The 18,000-nt window shown below is 33.7% G+C and overlaps 1 protein-coding gene across 2 annotated transcripts in view; it reads left to right on the top strand.

Annotated features, from left to right (window-relative positions):
* akap12b (A-kinase anchoring protein 12b) overlaps positions 1 to 18,000 on the top strand; it is a 48,868-nt gene that overhangs the window by 20,069 nt on the left and 10,799 nt on the right. The window contains exon 1 of one of the 2 annotated variants that reach the window (XM_088325703.1): positions 10,805 to 10,934. The exons of the other annotated variant lie outside the window; for it this stretch is intronic. Coding sequence (XP_088181829.1) covers positions 10,910 to 10,934 — 25 coding nt within the window. The 5' untranslated portion in view covers positions 10,805 to 10,909. Of the gene's footprint in view, positions 1 to 10,804; positions 10,935 to 18,000 lie in introns of those variants that run through there. 2 annotated transcript variants of the gene reach the window in all.

Consider the following 18,000-nt stretch of genomic DNA (forward strand, 5'->3'; position numbering starts at 1 on the left):
CGGGGATGTTTCCTTGTCTCCTTGCTAGTTTTCGCCATTGCTCCAATTGTAGAGCAAATTTTGGTGGACTAAGCAGGAAAATAAAAATAAACAAAATGAAACCGGACAATACAATCTAGAAGAAATAATGAACGAAAATACGAACATAAAACACAGAGGAAACGGTAAAACTTCTAAATTTAAAAAAAAAAACGAATGTAATAAAATTAAAAAGTGGAAAAACAAAAAAAATGAAGAGAAAAACGATCAAATCAACAGAAAAACAAGAAAAATGAAAACATTTTTTGAAAAAAAATGAGATGAAATCGATAAACAATAAAAAATGAAAAATAAAAACCAAACGTTTTAGTAAACCCAATTAAATAAAAAAAATGACAAATGAAACTGAAAATCAAAACAAGGAACAATTTAATCAAATTCAAAAACAATTCAAAAGTGAAACAAAAACAAAACAAAAAACACCAAATAAAAAAAGACTGAATAAAAACAAACAAAACTAAAAAAGACTGGAAAAACAAGAAGGAAAATAAATAATTAAGTAGAATAGGGAATAAAAACACAAAATACGACAAAAAAATTAAACCGTTAAATAAAAGAATTAAATAGAAAATAGAAGAATGAAACAGAAAAAGTAAGATAAGATGAGGAAAACAGGAAACAAATGAACTGAACAAAAGAAAATAACACAGGAAAAAAACACAAAAGTAAAACAATTAGATCAAATTAAAATAAAACGGAAAAAGAACATTTAAATCAAATAAAACACCAAAAGAAAAAATACAACCGAAAAACCAAAACAAATCTAACACGATAACAAATAAAATTAAGATAGAAACAGAAAAACTTCAACATAAAACAATATTCCAAATGAGAAAATAAAACAACTAGGGGACCAAGTACTGCGCCCTGTGGAACGCCACGGGTAACGCTAAAAGGCTAAGAGGTTCAAAACGTTGTGATTAAGATTCTCACGACTAAACTGAACTTTGACTTGATTTGATTTTTCTCCCTACCTCGTCATTTTTCATGTTTTACCCCCGAGTGCCTTTTCTAATGTCATCGCCTTGACTAGCCAAGGGGCTGGGGCGCTATCTTTCTGTCATCTTTCCCGGCACGAAGGAAGCTCAATCTTCTCTCCTCCCCCCCAGGCGAGCCGAAGAGAGAATGGACCAGGAATGCGACCCCCTCCCCTTTTAAGAGGACACCCCCCTCACTCTCGCACAATGACCGTTTAGGGGGGGCAGGGTGGGGCTGTCCTCTCCAGGACATTTTTGCATATACTCATTGAATTTGCCTTTCAAAGGGGCAAACTTTCACCAAGGCCTGAAATCGAATTTGATATCAAGAAGACCCCCCCTCCCACTTGAAGCCCCCCAGCCCGCGCCCCAATCTGCAAATATTTCAAGTTTTACAGCAGGGGTCTCAAACGGAATGGAGTCGGGGGCCAAATAGGCTTTCCCACAAAAACAGCCCTGATAAAAAACATTCCGCTCTTCTTAAAGGGACAGTGTTTGATGGTTGTCCACTAGATGTCGCTGCAAGCGAAAAGGAAGAGTGAAAGGGAGCAAACAGCAGCCAGAGAGAGAGAGAGAGAGAGAAGGGGAAAGGAATAGAGAAAAAGAAGAGAGGAAGAGAAAGGAAAGAGAAAGAAATTACTACAAAAGAGAAAGAAAGTTAATAAGAGGGAAAGAGAGAGAGAAAAGGGGGAGAGAAATAGAGAAAAGGAGAGAGGAAGAGAGAGAAAGAAATTACGAAAGAGAAAGAGAGTTAGTGAAAGGGAAAATGAGAGAGAGAAGGAAAGAGAGAGAGAAAAAGGGGAGAAAAAAAGAGAAAAGGAGAGAGGATGAGAAAGAAAAGAGAAAGAAATTACTACAAAAGAGAAAGAAAGTTAATAAGAGGGAAAGAGAGAGAGAAAAGAGGGAGAAAATAGAAAAAAGGAGAGAGGAAGAGAGAGAAAGAAATTACAAAAGAGAAAGAAAGTTAATGAGAGGGAAAGAGAGAGAGAAGGAAAGAGAGAGAAAAGGGGGAGGAAAATAGAGAAAAGAAGAGAGGAAGCGAGAGAAAAGAGAAAGAAATTACTACAAAAGAGAAAGAAAGTGAATGAGAGGGAAAGAGAGGAAGAAGGAAAGAGAGAGAGAAAAGGGGAGGAAAAATAGAGAAAAGAAGAGAGGAAGAAAATCAAAGAAATTATGAAAGAGAAAGAAAGTTAATAAGAGGGAAAGAGAGGGAGAAGGTAAGAGAGAGAGAAAAGGGGGAGGAAAAATAGAGAAAAGAAGAGAGGAAGCGAGAGAAAAGAGAAAGAAATTACTACAAAAGAGAAAGAAAGTGAATGAGAGGGAAAGAGAGGAAGAAGGAAAGAGAGAGAGAAAAGGGGAGGAAAAATAGAGAAAAGAAGAGAGGAAGAAAATCAAAGAAATTATGAAAGAGAAAGAAAGTTAATAAGAGGGAAAGAGAGGGAGAAGGTAAGAGAGAGAGAAAAGGGGGAGGAAAAATAGAGAAAAGAAGAGAGGAAGCGAGAGAAAAGAGAAAGAAATTACTACAAAAGAGAAAGAAAGTGAATGAGAGGGAAAGAGAGGAAGAAGGAAAGAGAGAGAGAAAAGATGGAGAAAAATAGAAAAAAGAAGAGAGGAAGAAAATCAAAGAAATTATGAAAGAGAAAGAAAGTTAATAAGAGGGAAAGAGAGGGAGAAGGTAAGAGAGAGAGAAAAGGGGGAGGAAAAATAGAGAAAAGAAGAGAGGAAGAGAGAGAAAAGAGAAAGAAATTCTGTCGTCGACGCGTTCAGGGCCCCCGGGAAACGGGACGAAGCGTGAGCCACTCGGTTTTCCTTTTCCGACATTTTGGGCGGGGGTCTTTTGAGATGATGTCATTCCGTGGCCCCCGCCCCGATGAACCCCCGAGGATTTCTTCTTTTTTTTCAGCCCCCGACCCCTCCCGACATTGGAGACCCCTCCCCAACATTCCTACACTGAAGCCTTTTAGAAAGACCGTCGCTTTAATAAACGGGACCGGACATCGATCAATAAAAACTGAAAAAAATAAAAACAGAAATACTAATAATAAAACAAAAAGCAAAAAATGGATTTAAAAAACGGAAAGAGAACAATAAACTATCAATTGAAATAAAAAAATAATACAATTATCGAAGTAAAACATGAAATCAAACCGATCACATTAAATGAAACATGAAATAAAACCAAAAAACTCAAACGGAAAAAACAAAATCAAAAAAAGGAAATGGAAAACGAAATGAAATGGAAAATCAATATCAAACCGAAATAAATAAAAAACAAAAAAGGGAAAAAATGTCATGAATACTACATCGATTTGAAAAGAGAAAAGAAAATAGCACAAAATAAAAACAATTTGGAAAAAAAAAACAGAAAATTGAAATAAATCCAAAAATAGTAAACAAAACAAGCAATTAAAGTTGAATAATTCAAAAATGTAAAAACCTAAAACAAAGAATTAGTCAATAAATAAGTGAATACTATTAAAAAGAAAATACCATTAAAAACTAAAAAACAAAACAACAAAAGAAAGAAGAATAATGGAAGCCAATGAAATGTTTCCCAAAATAAAGCTTCTGAATGGCTACTTTCTTGATTGTTTTGTACCTTTATACATCAAGACAAATTCAAATCATCATTGGTTCACTATTTTCATTTTTACTTGTTTTTCTTCAATTTTTTTTCTTTCTTTTTTCCCTTTTTTTTCTTTTCCCTTTTCGTTTTTTTTTTCTTTTTCTGTTTTCTTATTTTTTCCTTTTTAATCATTCCTTTTCATCCTTTTCTTCTTTTTTTCTCTTATATTTTTCTTTTCGTTTTTCTTTCTTTTTTCCTTTTTTTTTCCTTTTTTCTTTTCCCTTTTGCTTTCCTTTTTTTTTCCCGTTGTTTTTTTTTGAATATTTTCCTCCTTTTTTCTTTTCAAAATGCTGTTTTTTTTCTTTTGTTTTTTTCTTTTCCCTTTTCCTTTTTTTTCTTTTTCTGTTTTCTTATTTTTTCCTTTTTAATCATTACTTTTCATCCTTTTTTTCTCTTATATTTTTCCTTTTCGTTTTTCTTTCTTTTATCCTTTTCCCCTTTTCTGTTTTTTATTTGATTTTTTTACCTTTTTCATTCTTTTACTTTTTTTTTTTTTTTATATTTTCTTCCTTTTTTCTTTTCAAAATGCTGTTTTTTTTTTCTTTTGTTTTTTTTCTTTTCCCTTCTCCTTTTTTTCTTTTTCTGTTTTCTTATTCTTTCCTTTTTAATCATTACTTTTCCTCCTTTTCTTCTTTTTTTCTCTAATATTTTTCTTTTTGTTTTTCTTTCTTTTATCCTTCTTTTCCTCTTTTCTGTTTTTTCTTTGTTTTTTTACCTTTTTCATTCTTTTACTTTTTTCTTTGTTTTTTTAATATTTTCCTCCTTTTTCTTTTTAAAATGCTGTTTTTTTTTCTTTTGTTTTTTTCTACCCGTATTGTTTACTTTTTTCTCATTTTTTTCTGTTTCCCCTCTTTTTTTTCTGATCCCCTTTTTTCCTTTTTTCTGTTGTTTTTTTCTCTTCTCTCCTGCTTCCTTTTTCCACTGTTTTTTTCTTTTTCTTTTGTTTTTCTTTTTCCGTATTACTTGTTTCTCATTTTTTTATTCCGTTTCCCTTCTTTTCTCTTTTTTTTCTGATCCCCTTTTTTCTTTTTTCAAATGTAAAATACAGCAACAAAATCAATGTACAGATCCTTTTTTTTGACAATAATCAACGAGAGAAAAAAATGTCAAGAGTAGTAAATATACGCTGTCATGAAAGTCACCGGAAATCCAAGGTACGGAATTGCGGGTATGCATGAGTCAAAGGGAGGAAGTCGGGGCGGGGGGTTCGAACCGTGTCCCCTCCGCCCTCCACCCATTTGTACATTCCTTTAGGCCTGACTCAAAGCGCGTTTGCTTCGTGTGTCACTGGGAAATCGGATGCTTCGCTCGTGTCTCATTCGATGACTAAGAAGAAATATATACTGTATATATATATATATATATTTATTACTCTAGTTGTATTTTGTAGTATTTCTGGAGTAGTATTTTTGTGTTTTTTTCCTGTTAATATGATTTTTGTAGCGTTTCTGGAGTAGGTTTTCTTTTCTTTTCAGAATAAAAGCAAACCAATATTGTAATAATAATATATTTAGTCCCTTACCATCTGATATTTTGTTTTGTAGTATTTTTTTCAGAGTATTATGGTAATTATATTTTTGTAGTATTTCCATCACATAATTTTTTGTAGTATTTCTGGAGTAGTATTTTTGTGTTTTTTCCTGTTAATATGATTTTTGTAGTGTTTCTGGAGTAGGTTTTGTTTTCTTTTCAGAATAAAAGCAAATAGATATTGTAATAATAATATATATAGTTTTGTTTTGTAGTATTTTTTCATAGTATTAATGTAATTATATTTTTGTAGTATTTCCATAATGTAATTTTTTTGCACCATTTCCATGGTATGATAATTGTCGTATTTCTGTAGTATTTTTAGGATTACTGTAGTTTTATTTTTGCAGTATTTCAGAAATAAGTTTTTTTTCTGTAGTATTTCTGTGGTGGGATTTTTGCTATATTTTTAAAGTATTATTTTGGTGGTATTTCTATAATGGTGTTTTTGTGGTATTACTGTAGTTGTATCTTGTAGTATTCCCACAGTAGGAATTATTTTAGTATAACTGAATTTTTGGTAGTATTTCTATAATATTTTTCTCGTATTACTGTAGTATTATTATGGTTGTATTTTTGGCGTATTCATGTAATAGTATTTCGGTAATATTTCTATGGTATTTTTGTCATTTTACTGTGGTACTATTGTAGTTGTATATTTTAGTAATTCCCTAGTGTTTTTTTGTAGTATCTCTAGTATTTTTGTAGTATTATTGTAGTTGTATCTTGTAGTACTCCACTGTAGGAATTATTTTAGTATAGCTGTAGTGAATTTTTGGTAGTATTTCTATATTTTTCTTGTACTACTGTAGTATTATTATAATTGTATTTTTGTAGTATTCATGTAATAGTATTTCTATGGTATTTTTGTCATTTTACTGTAGTATTATTGGAGTTGTATCCTTTAGTATTCCCACAGTAGGAATTATTTTAGTATAGCTGAATTTTTGGTAGTGTTTCTATAATATTTTTCGCGTACTACTGTAGTATTATTATAGTAGTATTTTTGTCGTATTTATTTAGTAGTATTTCTGTAATATTTCTATGGTATTTTTGTCATTTTACTGTAGTATTATTGGAGTTGTATCCTTTAGTATTCCCACAGTAGGAATTATTTTAGTATAGCTGAATTTTTGGTAGTGTTTCTATAATATTTTTCGCGTACTACTGTAGTATTATTATAGTAGTATTTTTGTCGTATTTATGTAGTAGTATTTCTGTAATATTTCTATGGTATTTTTGTCATTTTACTGTAGTATTATTGTCGTTGTATCTTGTAGTATTCCCACAGTAGGAATTATTTTAGTATAGCTGAATATTTTTCTCGTACTACTGTAGTATTATTATCGTTGTATTTTTGTTGTATTCATGTAGTAGTATTTCGGTAATGTTTCTATGATATTTTTTGTCACTTTATTGTAGTTGTATTTTTTAGTAATTCCCTAGTAAAATGTTTGTAGTATCTCTAGTATTTTATTAGTATTACTGTAGTATTATTGTAGTTGTTCTTCTTAGTAATTCCCTAGTAAAATGTTTGTAGTATCTTGAGTATTTTTGTAGTATTATTGTAGTTCTATTTTTTAGTAATTCCCTAGTAAAGTTTTTGTAGTATTTAGAGTATTTTTGTAGTATTACTGTAGTATTACTGTAGTTTCATTCTTGTAATTCCCTAGTAAAATGTTTGTAGTATCTCTAGTACTTTTATAGTATTGCTGTAGTATTATTGTAGCTGTATTTTTTTAGTAAATCCCTAGTAAAATGTTCGTAGTATCTCTAGTATTTTGTTAGTATTACTGTAGTATTATTGTTGTTGTTCTTCTTAGTAATTCCCTAGTAAAATGTTTGTAGTATCTTGAGTATTTTTGTAGTATTACTGTAGTATTATTGTAGTTTCATTCTTGTAATACCCTAGTAAAATGTTTGTAGTACCTCTAGTATTTTTATAGTATTACTGTAGTATTATTGTAACTGTATTTTCTTTAGTAAATCCCTAGTAAAATGTTTGTAGTATCTCTAGTATTTTATTAGTATTACTGTAGTATTATTGTAGTTGTTCTTCTTAGTAATTCCCTAGTAAAATGTTTGTAGTATCTTGAGTATTTTTGTAGTATTACTGTAGTATTATTGTAGTTGCATTTTTTAGTATTTCCCTAGTAAAGTTTTTGTAGTATCTCGAGTATTTTTGTAGCATTACTGTAGTATTATTGTAGTTGCATTTTTTAGTAATTCCCTAGTAAAGTTTCTGTAGTATCTCAAGTATTTTTGTAGTATTACTGTAGTATTATTGTAGTTGCATTTTTTAGTTATTCCCTAGTAAAATTTTTGTAGTATCTTGAGTATTTTTGTAGTATTACTTTAGTATTATTGTAGTTTCATTCTTGTAATACCCTAGTGAAATGTTTGTAGTATCTCTAGTATTTATATAGTATTACTGTAGTATTTTTGTAGCTGTATTTTTTTAGTAAATCCCTAGTAAAATGTTTGTAGTATCTCTAGTATTTTATTAGTAATACTTTAGTATTATTGTAGATGTTCTTCTTAGTAATTCCCTAGTAAAATGTTTGTAGTATCTTGAGTATTTTTGTAGTATTACTGTAGTATTATTGTAGTTGTTCTTCTTAGTAATTCCCTAGTAAAATGTTTGTAGTATCTTGAGTATTTTTGTAGTATTACTGTAGTATTATTGTAGTTGCATTTTTTAGTATTTCCCTAGTAAAGTTTTTGTAGTATCTCGAGTATTTTTGTAGCATTACTGTAGTATTATTGTAGTTGCATTTTTTAGTAATTCCCTAGTAAAGTTTCTGTAGTATCTCAAGTATTTTTGTAGTATTACTGTAGTATTATTGTAGTTGCATTTTTTAGTTATTCCCTAGTAAAATTTTTGTAGTATCTTGAGTATTTTTGTAGTATTACTTTAGTATTATTGTAGTTTCATTCTTGTAATACCCTAGTGAAATGTTTGTAGTATCTCTAGTATTTTTATAGTATTACTGTAGTATTTTTGTAGCTGTATTTTTTTAGTAAATCCCTAGTAAAATGTTTGTAGTATCTCTAGTATTCTATTAGTAATACTTTAGTATTATTGTAGATGTTCTTCTTAGTAATTCCCTAGTAAAATGTTTGTAGTATCTTGAGTATTTTTGTAGTATTACTGTAGTATTATTGTAGTTGCATTTTTTAGTAATTCCCTAGTAAAGTTTTTGTAGTATTTAGAGTATTTTTGTAGTATTACTGTAGTATTATTGTAGTTTCATTTTTTGTAATTCCCTAGTAAAATGTTTGTAGTATCTCTAGTTTTTTTATAGTAATACTGTAGTATTATTGTAGCTGTATTTTTTTTTAGTATTTGTTTGTAGTCATAAAGTATTTAATAGATAGATAGATAGATACTTTATTCATCCCCGAAGGGAAATTCACTTATGAGTAATGTGTAGGATTCCAAAACAATATGAGAAGATCTCATTTTAGCGTCTTTCATTGCAAATTGGAGTCATTTTTAAAGGGGAAGTGTGGGAACACCAAGGGTGGATTAGTGTGGAGCGGGGGCGGCAGACGTCACGGGATTCGAACGCGCTTTATCAGGACCGCATTCCTCGGGGGACGATGCGCAAGATGGCCGCCGTCGTCGATCCGCATTCCGTCTCGTCTGCGGCCGTTTGCATTCACTGAGGTTTGCAAGGGGGGGGGGTCGTCGACATTTGCAACAGTCAAATACTCGGAGTTGGGTTGAGATACGTATTTCGGGAATTGCTCTAAAACAGGGGTGTCGAACTCACCTTAGACGTGCTGGTACCTTAAAGAGAAAGAGGGAAAGGAAGAGAGGGGGAGAAAAAAAAAAGAGAGAGAGAGAGAGAAAGAAAAAGAAAGGGTTAAAAAGTATGAGAACATGAGAGAGAGAGAGAGAGAGAGAGAGAGAGAGAGAGAGAGAGAGAAATAAAGGGTTAAAAAGTATGAGAACATGGGAGACAAAGAGAGAGAGTGAGAGAAAGAGAAGGAGGAGAAAAATAGAGGAGGAAGAGGGAGAGAAGAGAAATAAATTACAAAAGAGAAAGAAAGTTAATAAGAAATAGACAGAGAGAGAGAGAGAAAATGGAGAAAGAGAAATAGGAGGAAGGAAGAGAGAAAAAAGAAAGAAATTATAAAAGAGAAAGAAAGTTAATAAGAGATGGACAGAGAGAGAGAGAGAGAGGAAGAAAGGGAAAAGATAAATTACAAAAGAGAAAGAAAGTTAATAAGAGATAGACCGAGAGAGGGGGGGAGAGAGAAAAGAGAAATAAATTGTAAAAGAGAAAGAAAGTTAATAAGAGATAGAGAGAGAGGAAGAGAGAGAAAAGATATATTACAAAAGAGAAAGAAAGTTAATAAGAGATAGACCGAGAGAGAGAAAAAGGAAGAGAGAAAAGAGAAATAAATTACAAAAGAGAAAGTTAATAAGAGATAGACAGAGAGAGAAAAGGGAGAGAAATAGGAGGGAGGAAGAGAGAAAAGAGAAAGAAATTACAAAAGAGAAAGTTAATAAGAGATGGAGAGAGAAAAGGGGAGAGGAAGTGAGAAATGAGAAAGAACTTACTACAAAAGAGAAAGAAAGTTAATAAGAGGGAAAGAGAGAGAGAAGGAAAGAGAGAGAGAAAAGGGGGAGGAACAATAGAGGAAAGGAGAGAGGAGAGAGAGAGAAAATGGGGAGAAAAAATAGAGAAAGGAGAGAGGAAGAGAGAGAAAGAAATTACGAAAGTGAGAGAAAGTTAATAAGAGAGAAAGAGAGAGAAAAAAAATGGGGAGGGAGAAATAAATTACAAAAGAGAAAGAAAGTTAATAAGAGAGAAGGAAAGAGAGAAAGTAAAGGGGAGAGAGAAATAGAGAAATAGGAGAGAGGAAAGAGAAAGAAAGTTAATAAGAGAGAAAGAGAGAAAAAAGAGGGGAGGGAGAAATAAATCACAAAAGAGGAAGAAAGTTAATAAGAGAGAAGGAAAGAGAAAAAAAGGGGAGAGAGAAATAGAAAAATAGGAGAGAGGAAAGAGAAAGAAAGTTAATAAGAGAGAAAGAGAGAGAAAAAAGAGAGGAGGGAGAAATCAATCACAAAAGAGAAAGAAAGTTATTAAGAAATACAAAAAGAGAGAGAGAGAGAAGGTGAGAGTAAAATCCATGACAAATAACAAAATAAATGACAAAGAAAATGGCAAAATACACAAGAAATGATGCCACAAAATACAAGAGAAGTACATGACAAAAACAGGACAAAATACACAACAAAATAGATAAAGTACATTTTTGGATTCTGTCACTTTCTTCCTGTATCGTGTTGTCACGGAAACGGCTATTAAGGTCAGAAAAGGAGACGTTGCGTGTCAGGGGGGGATTACGCTCTTCTTCTAGGGGGGCCAGGGGGTTATGTCACGCATTTAGCCCCTACACAATAGTTGTATTCTTCTTCTTCTTTTTAAAAAAAAAAAAAAAAAAGAACGATGATGCGCCGCAGTCAGGACAGAAGTGTAGTAGAAGAAGGGGGGGGGGGGTCTTCATTCAGAACAGCTGGGAAAAAAAATGGGGGTGTTGTTTAGGGGAGGGGGAGGGCCAGGGGCGGCCCCCCGACCCGTTGAAATGCGGGCCCGCCTCGCCGTCCGGCGACACAACGGCTCGACGGCGACGGGGGAAGGAGCTCCGGCCTTTTATTTTGAAAATTTCCAGGCTTTTATTTTTGCGGAAAGACGAAAAGAGGATCGCGGGGGGAATTTGACAAATGCTCGGAACAATTACTTTAACCGGTAAGACGAATATTTTCAGGTACGGGAATATTTGGTCTTCTGCGTTCTGATTGGCTCATGGCTCCCCCTGCTTATTATTATTATTATTAGTGGAAAGTACAATCCTTTTTTTAGGTAGTAATTCCATAAAAGGATATTTGTAGTATTTCTGTAGTAGTATTTTTATATTATTACTGTATTTTTGCAGTGATTCCATTGTGTTGTCATTCAATAGAAGTTGTTTGTAGTATTCCTGCAGTATTTTTACTGGAGTCACATTTTTGTAGTATTTTTATAGTATTACTGTCGTTTTATTTGTATACCAGACTTTTATAGTATTTCTGTAGTATTTTTCATGGTGTTAATCCAGTTTTTGGGAAGTATAGTATTACTGTGGTAGTATTTCTGTAGTAGTATTTGTATATTATTACTGTATTTTTGTAGTGATTCGATAGAAGTTGTTTGGAGTATTCCTGCAGTATTCTTTCTGGAGTCATATTTTTGTAGTATTTTTATAGTATTACTGTTGTTTTATTTTTATACCAGACTTTTATAGTATTTCTGTAGTATTTTTCATGGTATTAATCCAGTTTTTTTGGAATGATAGTATTACTGTTGTTGTAATTCTGTTTTTTAGGAATGTTTTTGTAGTATTTTTATTGTATCTTTATAGTATTACTGTCGTTTTATTTTTATACAAGACTTTTAGTATTTCTGTAGTATTTTTCATGGTATTTATGCAGTTTTATTTTGAAGTATAGTATTACTGTTGTTGTAATTCTGTAGTAGTATTTTTATATTATTACTGTATTTTTGCAGTGATTCCATAGAAATATTTGTGTAGTCTTTCAAAAGAAGTTTTTTTTAGTAATATTTTTGTAGTATTTTTATAGTATCTTTATAGTATTACTGTCGTTTTATTTTTATTCAAGACTTTTATAGTATTTCTGTAGTATTTTTTATGGTATTAATCCATTTTTGGGGAGTATAGTATTACTGTGGTTGTTTTTCTGTAGTAGTATTTGCATATTATTTCTGTATTTTTGTAATGAATCGTCAGTTGTTTGTAGTATTCCTGCACTAGTCTTTCTGTAGTCATATTTTTGTAGTATTTTTATAGTATCTTTATAGTATTACTGTCGTTTTATTTTCATACAAGACTTATAGTATTTCTGTAGTATTTCTCATGGTATTAATCCAGTTTTTTTGGAAGTATAATATTACTGTGGTTGTAATTCTGTAGTATCATGGTATTAGTGTTTAGTAGTATTTCTTTTCAGAATCAAAACTAACTAGTATTTCAGCACCAGTTTTGTAGTATTTCTGTAGTATTTTTATAGTATTACTGCATTTATATTTTTGTCGTGTCACTGTTGTTGTAATTTTGTAGTATTTCTCTCGTATTTTTCATGGTATTAATCCAGTTTTTTTTCGGGAGGTATAGTATTACTGTGGTTGTAATTCTCTAGTAGTATTTTTGTCTCCAAGTATTATGGTATTAGTGTTTGGTAGTATTTCTTTTCAGAATCAAAACTAAGTATTATATCAGCACCAGATTTTTACAATTAGTTTTGTAGTATCTTTGTAGTATTTTTTCTAGTATTAATGCATTTATATTTTTGTCTTATAGTGTCACTGTTGTTGTAATTTTGTAGTATTTCTGTAGGAGTACTTTTGTGTCAGAGTATTACAGTATTGGTGTTTTTGGTAGTATTTCTGTAGTACTTTTTTCCTTTTCAAAATCAAAGCCAAATTATATAGAAGGTCTCTGCATTAAACGTGATACTTAGTTTTGTAGTATTTTGTAGTATTTCCATAGAATTATTTTGTAGTATTTGCAAGAAAAAACATGTTTATAGAGTACTTTTATTTGCTCAAGCTAGTAAAAAGGGGTTTTCTTTGCTTTCAGTGTAGACTAGTTTATAATAATACTAGATAATAACGTGTAATAGAGTATTTTTAACGAAAGAACATTCGAATAGTACTATAGTATTGTACATATATATTTGAGTATACAAATATATTTAAGTGTAAATAAGGAAAGCTGGGAAGCTGACCCTTGTCCAAATCAAGTAAATACTGTAGTAAAATGTGTTTTTTTTAATATATTTATGTTTTAAAACGTATTGAAGTTGGTAGTTTGCGTTTTTTTGATAGTTTTTTCTACAAAAGTACACATTTTGTTTCGGTAAGATTCCCGGAAAACATCCGGAGTGAGGGCGTGGTCGCATCTCTCTGGTTCTATGGAGTGACCCTACTTTTTGGAAGGCAATGCCGGTTTAAAGGGACAGTGTGTGTTGTTTAGCGCCTCCAAGTGGCAAAAAACAATATTGACTTGAATCATAAGCAAAAATGGTCGGCCATCTTGCTGCTACGGGTGCCCCAAAGACTTAAAAAAAACCTTGTTGAGGAGAAAAATTTTGCTTTTTGGTCTCTGTGTGTCTCCGTGGTTTTGATTTTTGTGCTTTTTAGCATAGTTTGCACGTTCAAACTAAAGCAACAGTTTTGTTTTCTGTGGCTCGAGTCTTCACTCATTAAAAGAGGGTCATTGTAACTCCCTGGTTTTTATCCTTGTGCTTTTTAGCACTCGTTTTCAGTCGGAACTCCACGATACAGCAACCTCTAGTGGTCAAGGATTACACACTGTGCCTTTAAGATTTTCAGTGCTCTGAATGACGAGGCGAGCGTTCTGATTCATTTTTTTTTTTTCTCCACAATTTGTTTTGCATAGTTTGCACGTTCAAACTAAAGCAACAGTTTTGTTTTCTGTGGCTCGAGTCTTCACTGATTAAAAGAGGGTCATTGTAACTCCCTGGTTTTTAATCCTTGTGCTTTTTAGCGCTCGTTTTCAGCTGGAACTCCACGATACAGCAACCTCTAGTGGTCAAGTGTTACACACTGTGCCTTTAAGATTTTCGGTGCTCTGAATGACGAGGCGAGCGCTTTGATTTGTATTTTTTTTTTATAATGCTGATTTTTTGCATAGTTTGCACGTTCAAACTAAAGCAACTGTTGTTTTTTTCTTTGGGTCAAGTCTTCACTCAGATGGTCATTGTAACTCCCTGGGGACCGTCGGTCGAACGATGCCGCAATTGTTGCATTCTTTATGATTTGTATTTTTTTTACAATGCTGATTTTTTTGGTTTTGCATAGTTTGCACGTTCAAACTAAAGCAACAGTTGTTTTTCCTGTGGCTCAAGTCTTCACTCAGAGGGTCATTGTAACTCCCTGGGGACCGTCGGTCGAACGATGCCGCAATTGTTGCATTCTTTATGATTTGTATTTTTTTTACAATGCTGATTTTTTTGGGGTTTTGGCATAGTTTGCACGTTCAAACTAAAGCAACTGTTGTTTTTTTCTGTGTCTCAAGTCTTCACTCATTAAAAGAAGGTCATTGTAACTCCCTGGGGAACGTGGGTCGAACGATGGCGCAATTGTTGCATTCTTTATGATGGACACCCTTCCCCCCCAAAGTGGCGTCTCCGACCACACCTTAAAATGGAGGGGGCAAGGGGGGGTCTTTTTTTGAGGGGAGGGGGGGATCGTGGCCTCCTTTTTTCTTCTTTCCTGCTTAAGCGAGTGCCTTTGTTTGCATAGCTGCTCCAGACAAAGTCGGGATTTGCATTCATTCCGTAAACAAGTGTCACCTTCTAGCAGATAACCAAATGGACCCGGACCCTCCCTCCTTTTTTTAATCTAAGGTTTTGAGAACTGTTTTTTTTTTCTCTTATTTTGAAGGGGGACCTCCTCTGACACTGCTGTAGTTTATGGTTAGCGAGTTCTGGGGTCTAATAATGCAGTTAGGCTTTAAAACTTGTTTTCAGGTACTGAAAACTGCTGTTGATTGTTTTTTGATTCTTATTTTGAAAGGGGTTTAGGCAAAATAAATAGTTTTTATCTTATTTTGAAAGGGGGACCTCCTCTGACACAGCTGCAGTTTATTGTTAATGAGTTCTGGATTCTAATAAAGTAGTTAGTTTTTTATTTATAAAAAAAATAACGTTTTCAAACAAAATAATTGTTGTTTTTTTCTTATTTTGAAAGGGGACCTCCTCTGACACAGCTGCAGTTTACTGTTAGTGAGTTATGGGGTCTAATAATGCAGTTAGGTTTTTATTTAAACAAATAAAACGTGTGTTTAAGCAAAAAAAAAACTGTTTTGATATTTTTTGTCTTATTTTGAAAGGGGGACCTCCTCTGACACAGCTGCAGTTTATGGTTAGTGAGTTCTGGAATCTGATCGTATAGTTAGGCTCCAAAACATGTTTTCAGGTACTGAAAAACATTGTAGATTCTTTTTTTTTTTCTTATTTTGAAGGGGTGCCATCCTCTGACACAGCTGCAGTTTATTGTTATATAATATAATGCAGTTAGGTTTTTTTATGTAAACAAAAAAAAACGTTTGTTTAAGCAAAATAAATAGATTTTATTTTCTTATTTTGAAAGGGGGACCTCCTCTGACACAGCTGCAGTTTATTGACAGTGAGTTCTGGAGTCTGATCATGAAGTTAGGCTTTAAAACACGTTTTCAGGTACTGAAAACCATTGTAGATTCTTTTTTTTTTCTTATTTTGAAAGGGGGGACCTCCTCCGACACAGCTGTAGTTTATTGTTAGTGAGTTCTGGAGTCTAATAATGTAGTTAGCTTTTTATTTAAACAAATAAAACGTCTGTTTAAGCAAAAAAGCTGATATTTTTTGTCTTATTTTGAAAGGGGGGCCTCCTCTGACACAGCTGTAGTTTATTGTTAGTGAGTTCTAGAGTCTGATTATGAAGTTGGACTTTTATTTTGAATATAACTTGTTTTTAATTTTAAAAAAAAAACTTTATTTTGTAATTATTTTAAGGTTACCTCCGCCGACACAGCTGAATGTTATTGCCCTGAGTCTGAAAATGAAGTTGGGCGTAAAACAAGTTTCTCCACGCAAAAGAACCATTGTAGGTTTTTTTTCTTATTTTGAAGGAGCACTTCCTCTGACACAGCTGCAGTGAGTTCTAGAAACAACAACCAAAACATGTTTCAGGTCTTATTTTGAAGGGGTGCCGGCCGGCTCCGACTCGGCTGCAGCTATTTATCAGTGATTCCCCCCCCCAACCCCCCCCCCCCCCCCAATTCATTTCATCTGGATTCAGACCAGGGACTAAGGACTGAGGTCCCCACCCCTCCTGACCCAATTTTTTTCAAGACAAATGACCTCATTTGGGGGTACTTTAGTTTGAAAAAAAAAAAACCCAAAGAACTGTTGTAGTTTTTTAATGCTTACCAATATATATATTCTATAATCTACTTTTTTTCGCAGTACTTCTACTCCCGAATTGAATCAGTTCTGGGAGTAGCTTTGTAACCTGAAACGTTTGTAAGTTGAGACACCTTTTATAAGGAAATGCGCTCATCCGTCCCGAGCACCGCCAAAGTAAGAGATATTTTTTTAAAAACATCATAAAAGAGCATCAGAACGTGAAATTTACAATTTTTGAAATTAGATTGACGCACAATTAACATTTTTCTTGAAAAACTGATCCAACGATGTCCGCTTTTGCCGGCTTTTGACACTCTTGTCACGGTTGCCATGGCGCCCGATTGGACCCGCCCGTGTGGCGCCAGCTGCGGCTCATTGACAGATCGGCTTTCTGTCTTTTTAAGCTCAATGCGTTCTCTCTTACTTTGTCAGTCCGTCAACGAACCTATGCCCCGCAAGACGTGGGTCCTGTTTTCCTGTTGGTATTTCCTGTCCGGTATTGTTACCGTCCTGTTTAATATCGGTTTCCTGTTTCGTTCCCGTCTATTTTTGTCCTGTTTATTATTCTCTCCTGTTTTCGTTCCCGTCTAGTTTGCTCTGTTTTATTTCGATATCCTGTTTCATTATCCATCCTGTCTGTCCCGTCCTGTCCGGTATCGACACCATCCGTCCGATATCTACTCGGGCAATTGGTATCGATCTCATCGGGCTCTGGCTTCCTAGAATTTCACGGCAGACTGCTGCCTAACGTACATGACTCCCCATTTCCCGTATAATAAAAGGCTGGTGTGGGAACGTCACGCGTTTGGGTCCTGATGCTGCCCCTACTTGACAAATCTGTCCTAAATGCTGTCTTCATAATAACCCATATCTGGGTTATTCCTTTCCAGAATTTTCAAGACTTTATAGAATTTTGCCAAACGTCTTCTTGTCGTCTCTGGACTCCTACCTCACGGTGGTGTCTTTTCATACCTTTCTATTATCTCTCGGTTTTTTTCCATGGCCAGAAAAAGTCTCTTCCTCTTCTTTTCTCCTCGTCCGCTTTTCTGCATGTCTTTGGTGGGAACCATTGCGAATCCCTGCTCTTTATAGCGCTACCATACAGTAGATTGTTGACAGAGCGGTAAGGGGACGCGAAGAGCATGCTGGGTGCCATGTAGAACTCTGGGAGTGGAGGGGTTATACTAGAATGTTCTCATTTCTAGGGCAAAACGACCTTATTTGGGGGAATTTTTCAACCAAATGAGTGATTTTGGGGTGCTTATTTATTATTGAACCCCAATATATAGATAAAAAAAAAACCTATATTTTTCATCTATATATTGTATATAAGAATACAAATAACATTTCTGAGTCCACATGATCTAGAGCTGGGGTCTCCAAGATGGTGGTTGTGGGAACCTCCTGAGACCACCTGAGTAGCCCGCAGACTGGTTCCGAAAAACTATCCAAAGTCATTGTGATTTTCTTGGTTTTTTAGTCACTGACTGGGCCAATTTTAGCTTCTGTTAATGACAAGCTGGTAATAACATGCTTCTGGGTGTATCATCGGAATATTGGGACGGGCCCCCGTCCAGGTTTTTGGGCCCCAAAAGAACCAGTTTGGCCAGCTGAGAAACGTTTTTTGGGGGGGGGTTGTCGTTATTTAAAGTAGTTGTTCTCAACTGTCGTACCTGAGGACACTTTCAGTACAGAAAATCTATTTTTATAAAGCTGACTTCATCGTTGGCCGTCTTGCTGCTATGGGGACACAAAAAACTGTCTTTTTTTTTTTTCAGTGTTTTTTTCTTCTTTTTATCTCTTTTTCTTTTCTTCTACCCCTTGCTGTTTTTCTTCTTTTTTTCTGT

This window comes from Urocampus carinirostris, chromosome 20 (assembly GCF_059441175.1).
Source record: "Urocampus carinirostris isolate Australia breed hairy pipefish chromosome 20, RoL_Ucar_1.0, whole genome shotgun sequence".
Lineage (NCBI taxonomy): Eukaryota > Metazoa > Chordata > Actinopteri > Syngnathiformes > Syngnathidae > Urocampus > Urocampus carinirostris.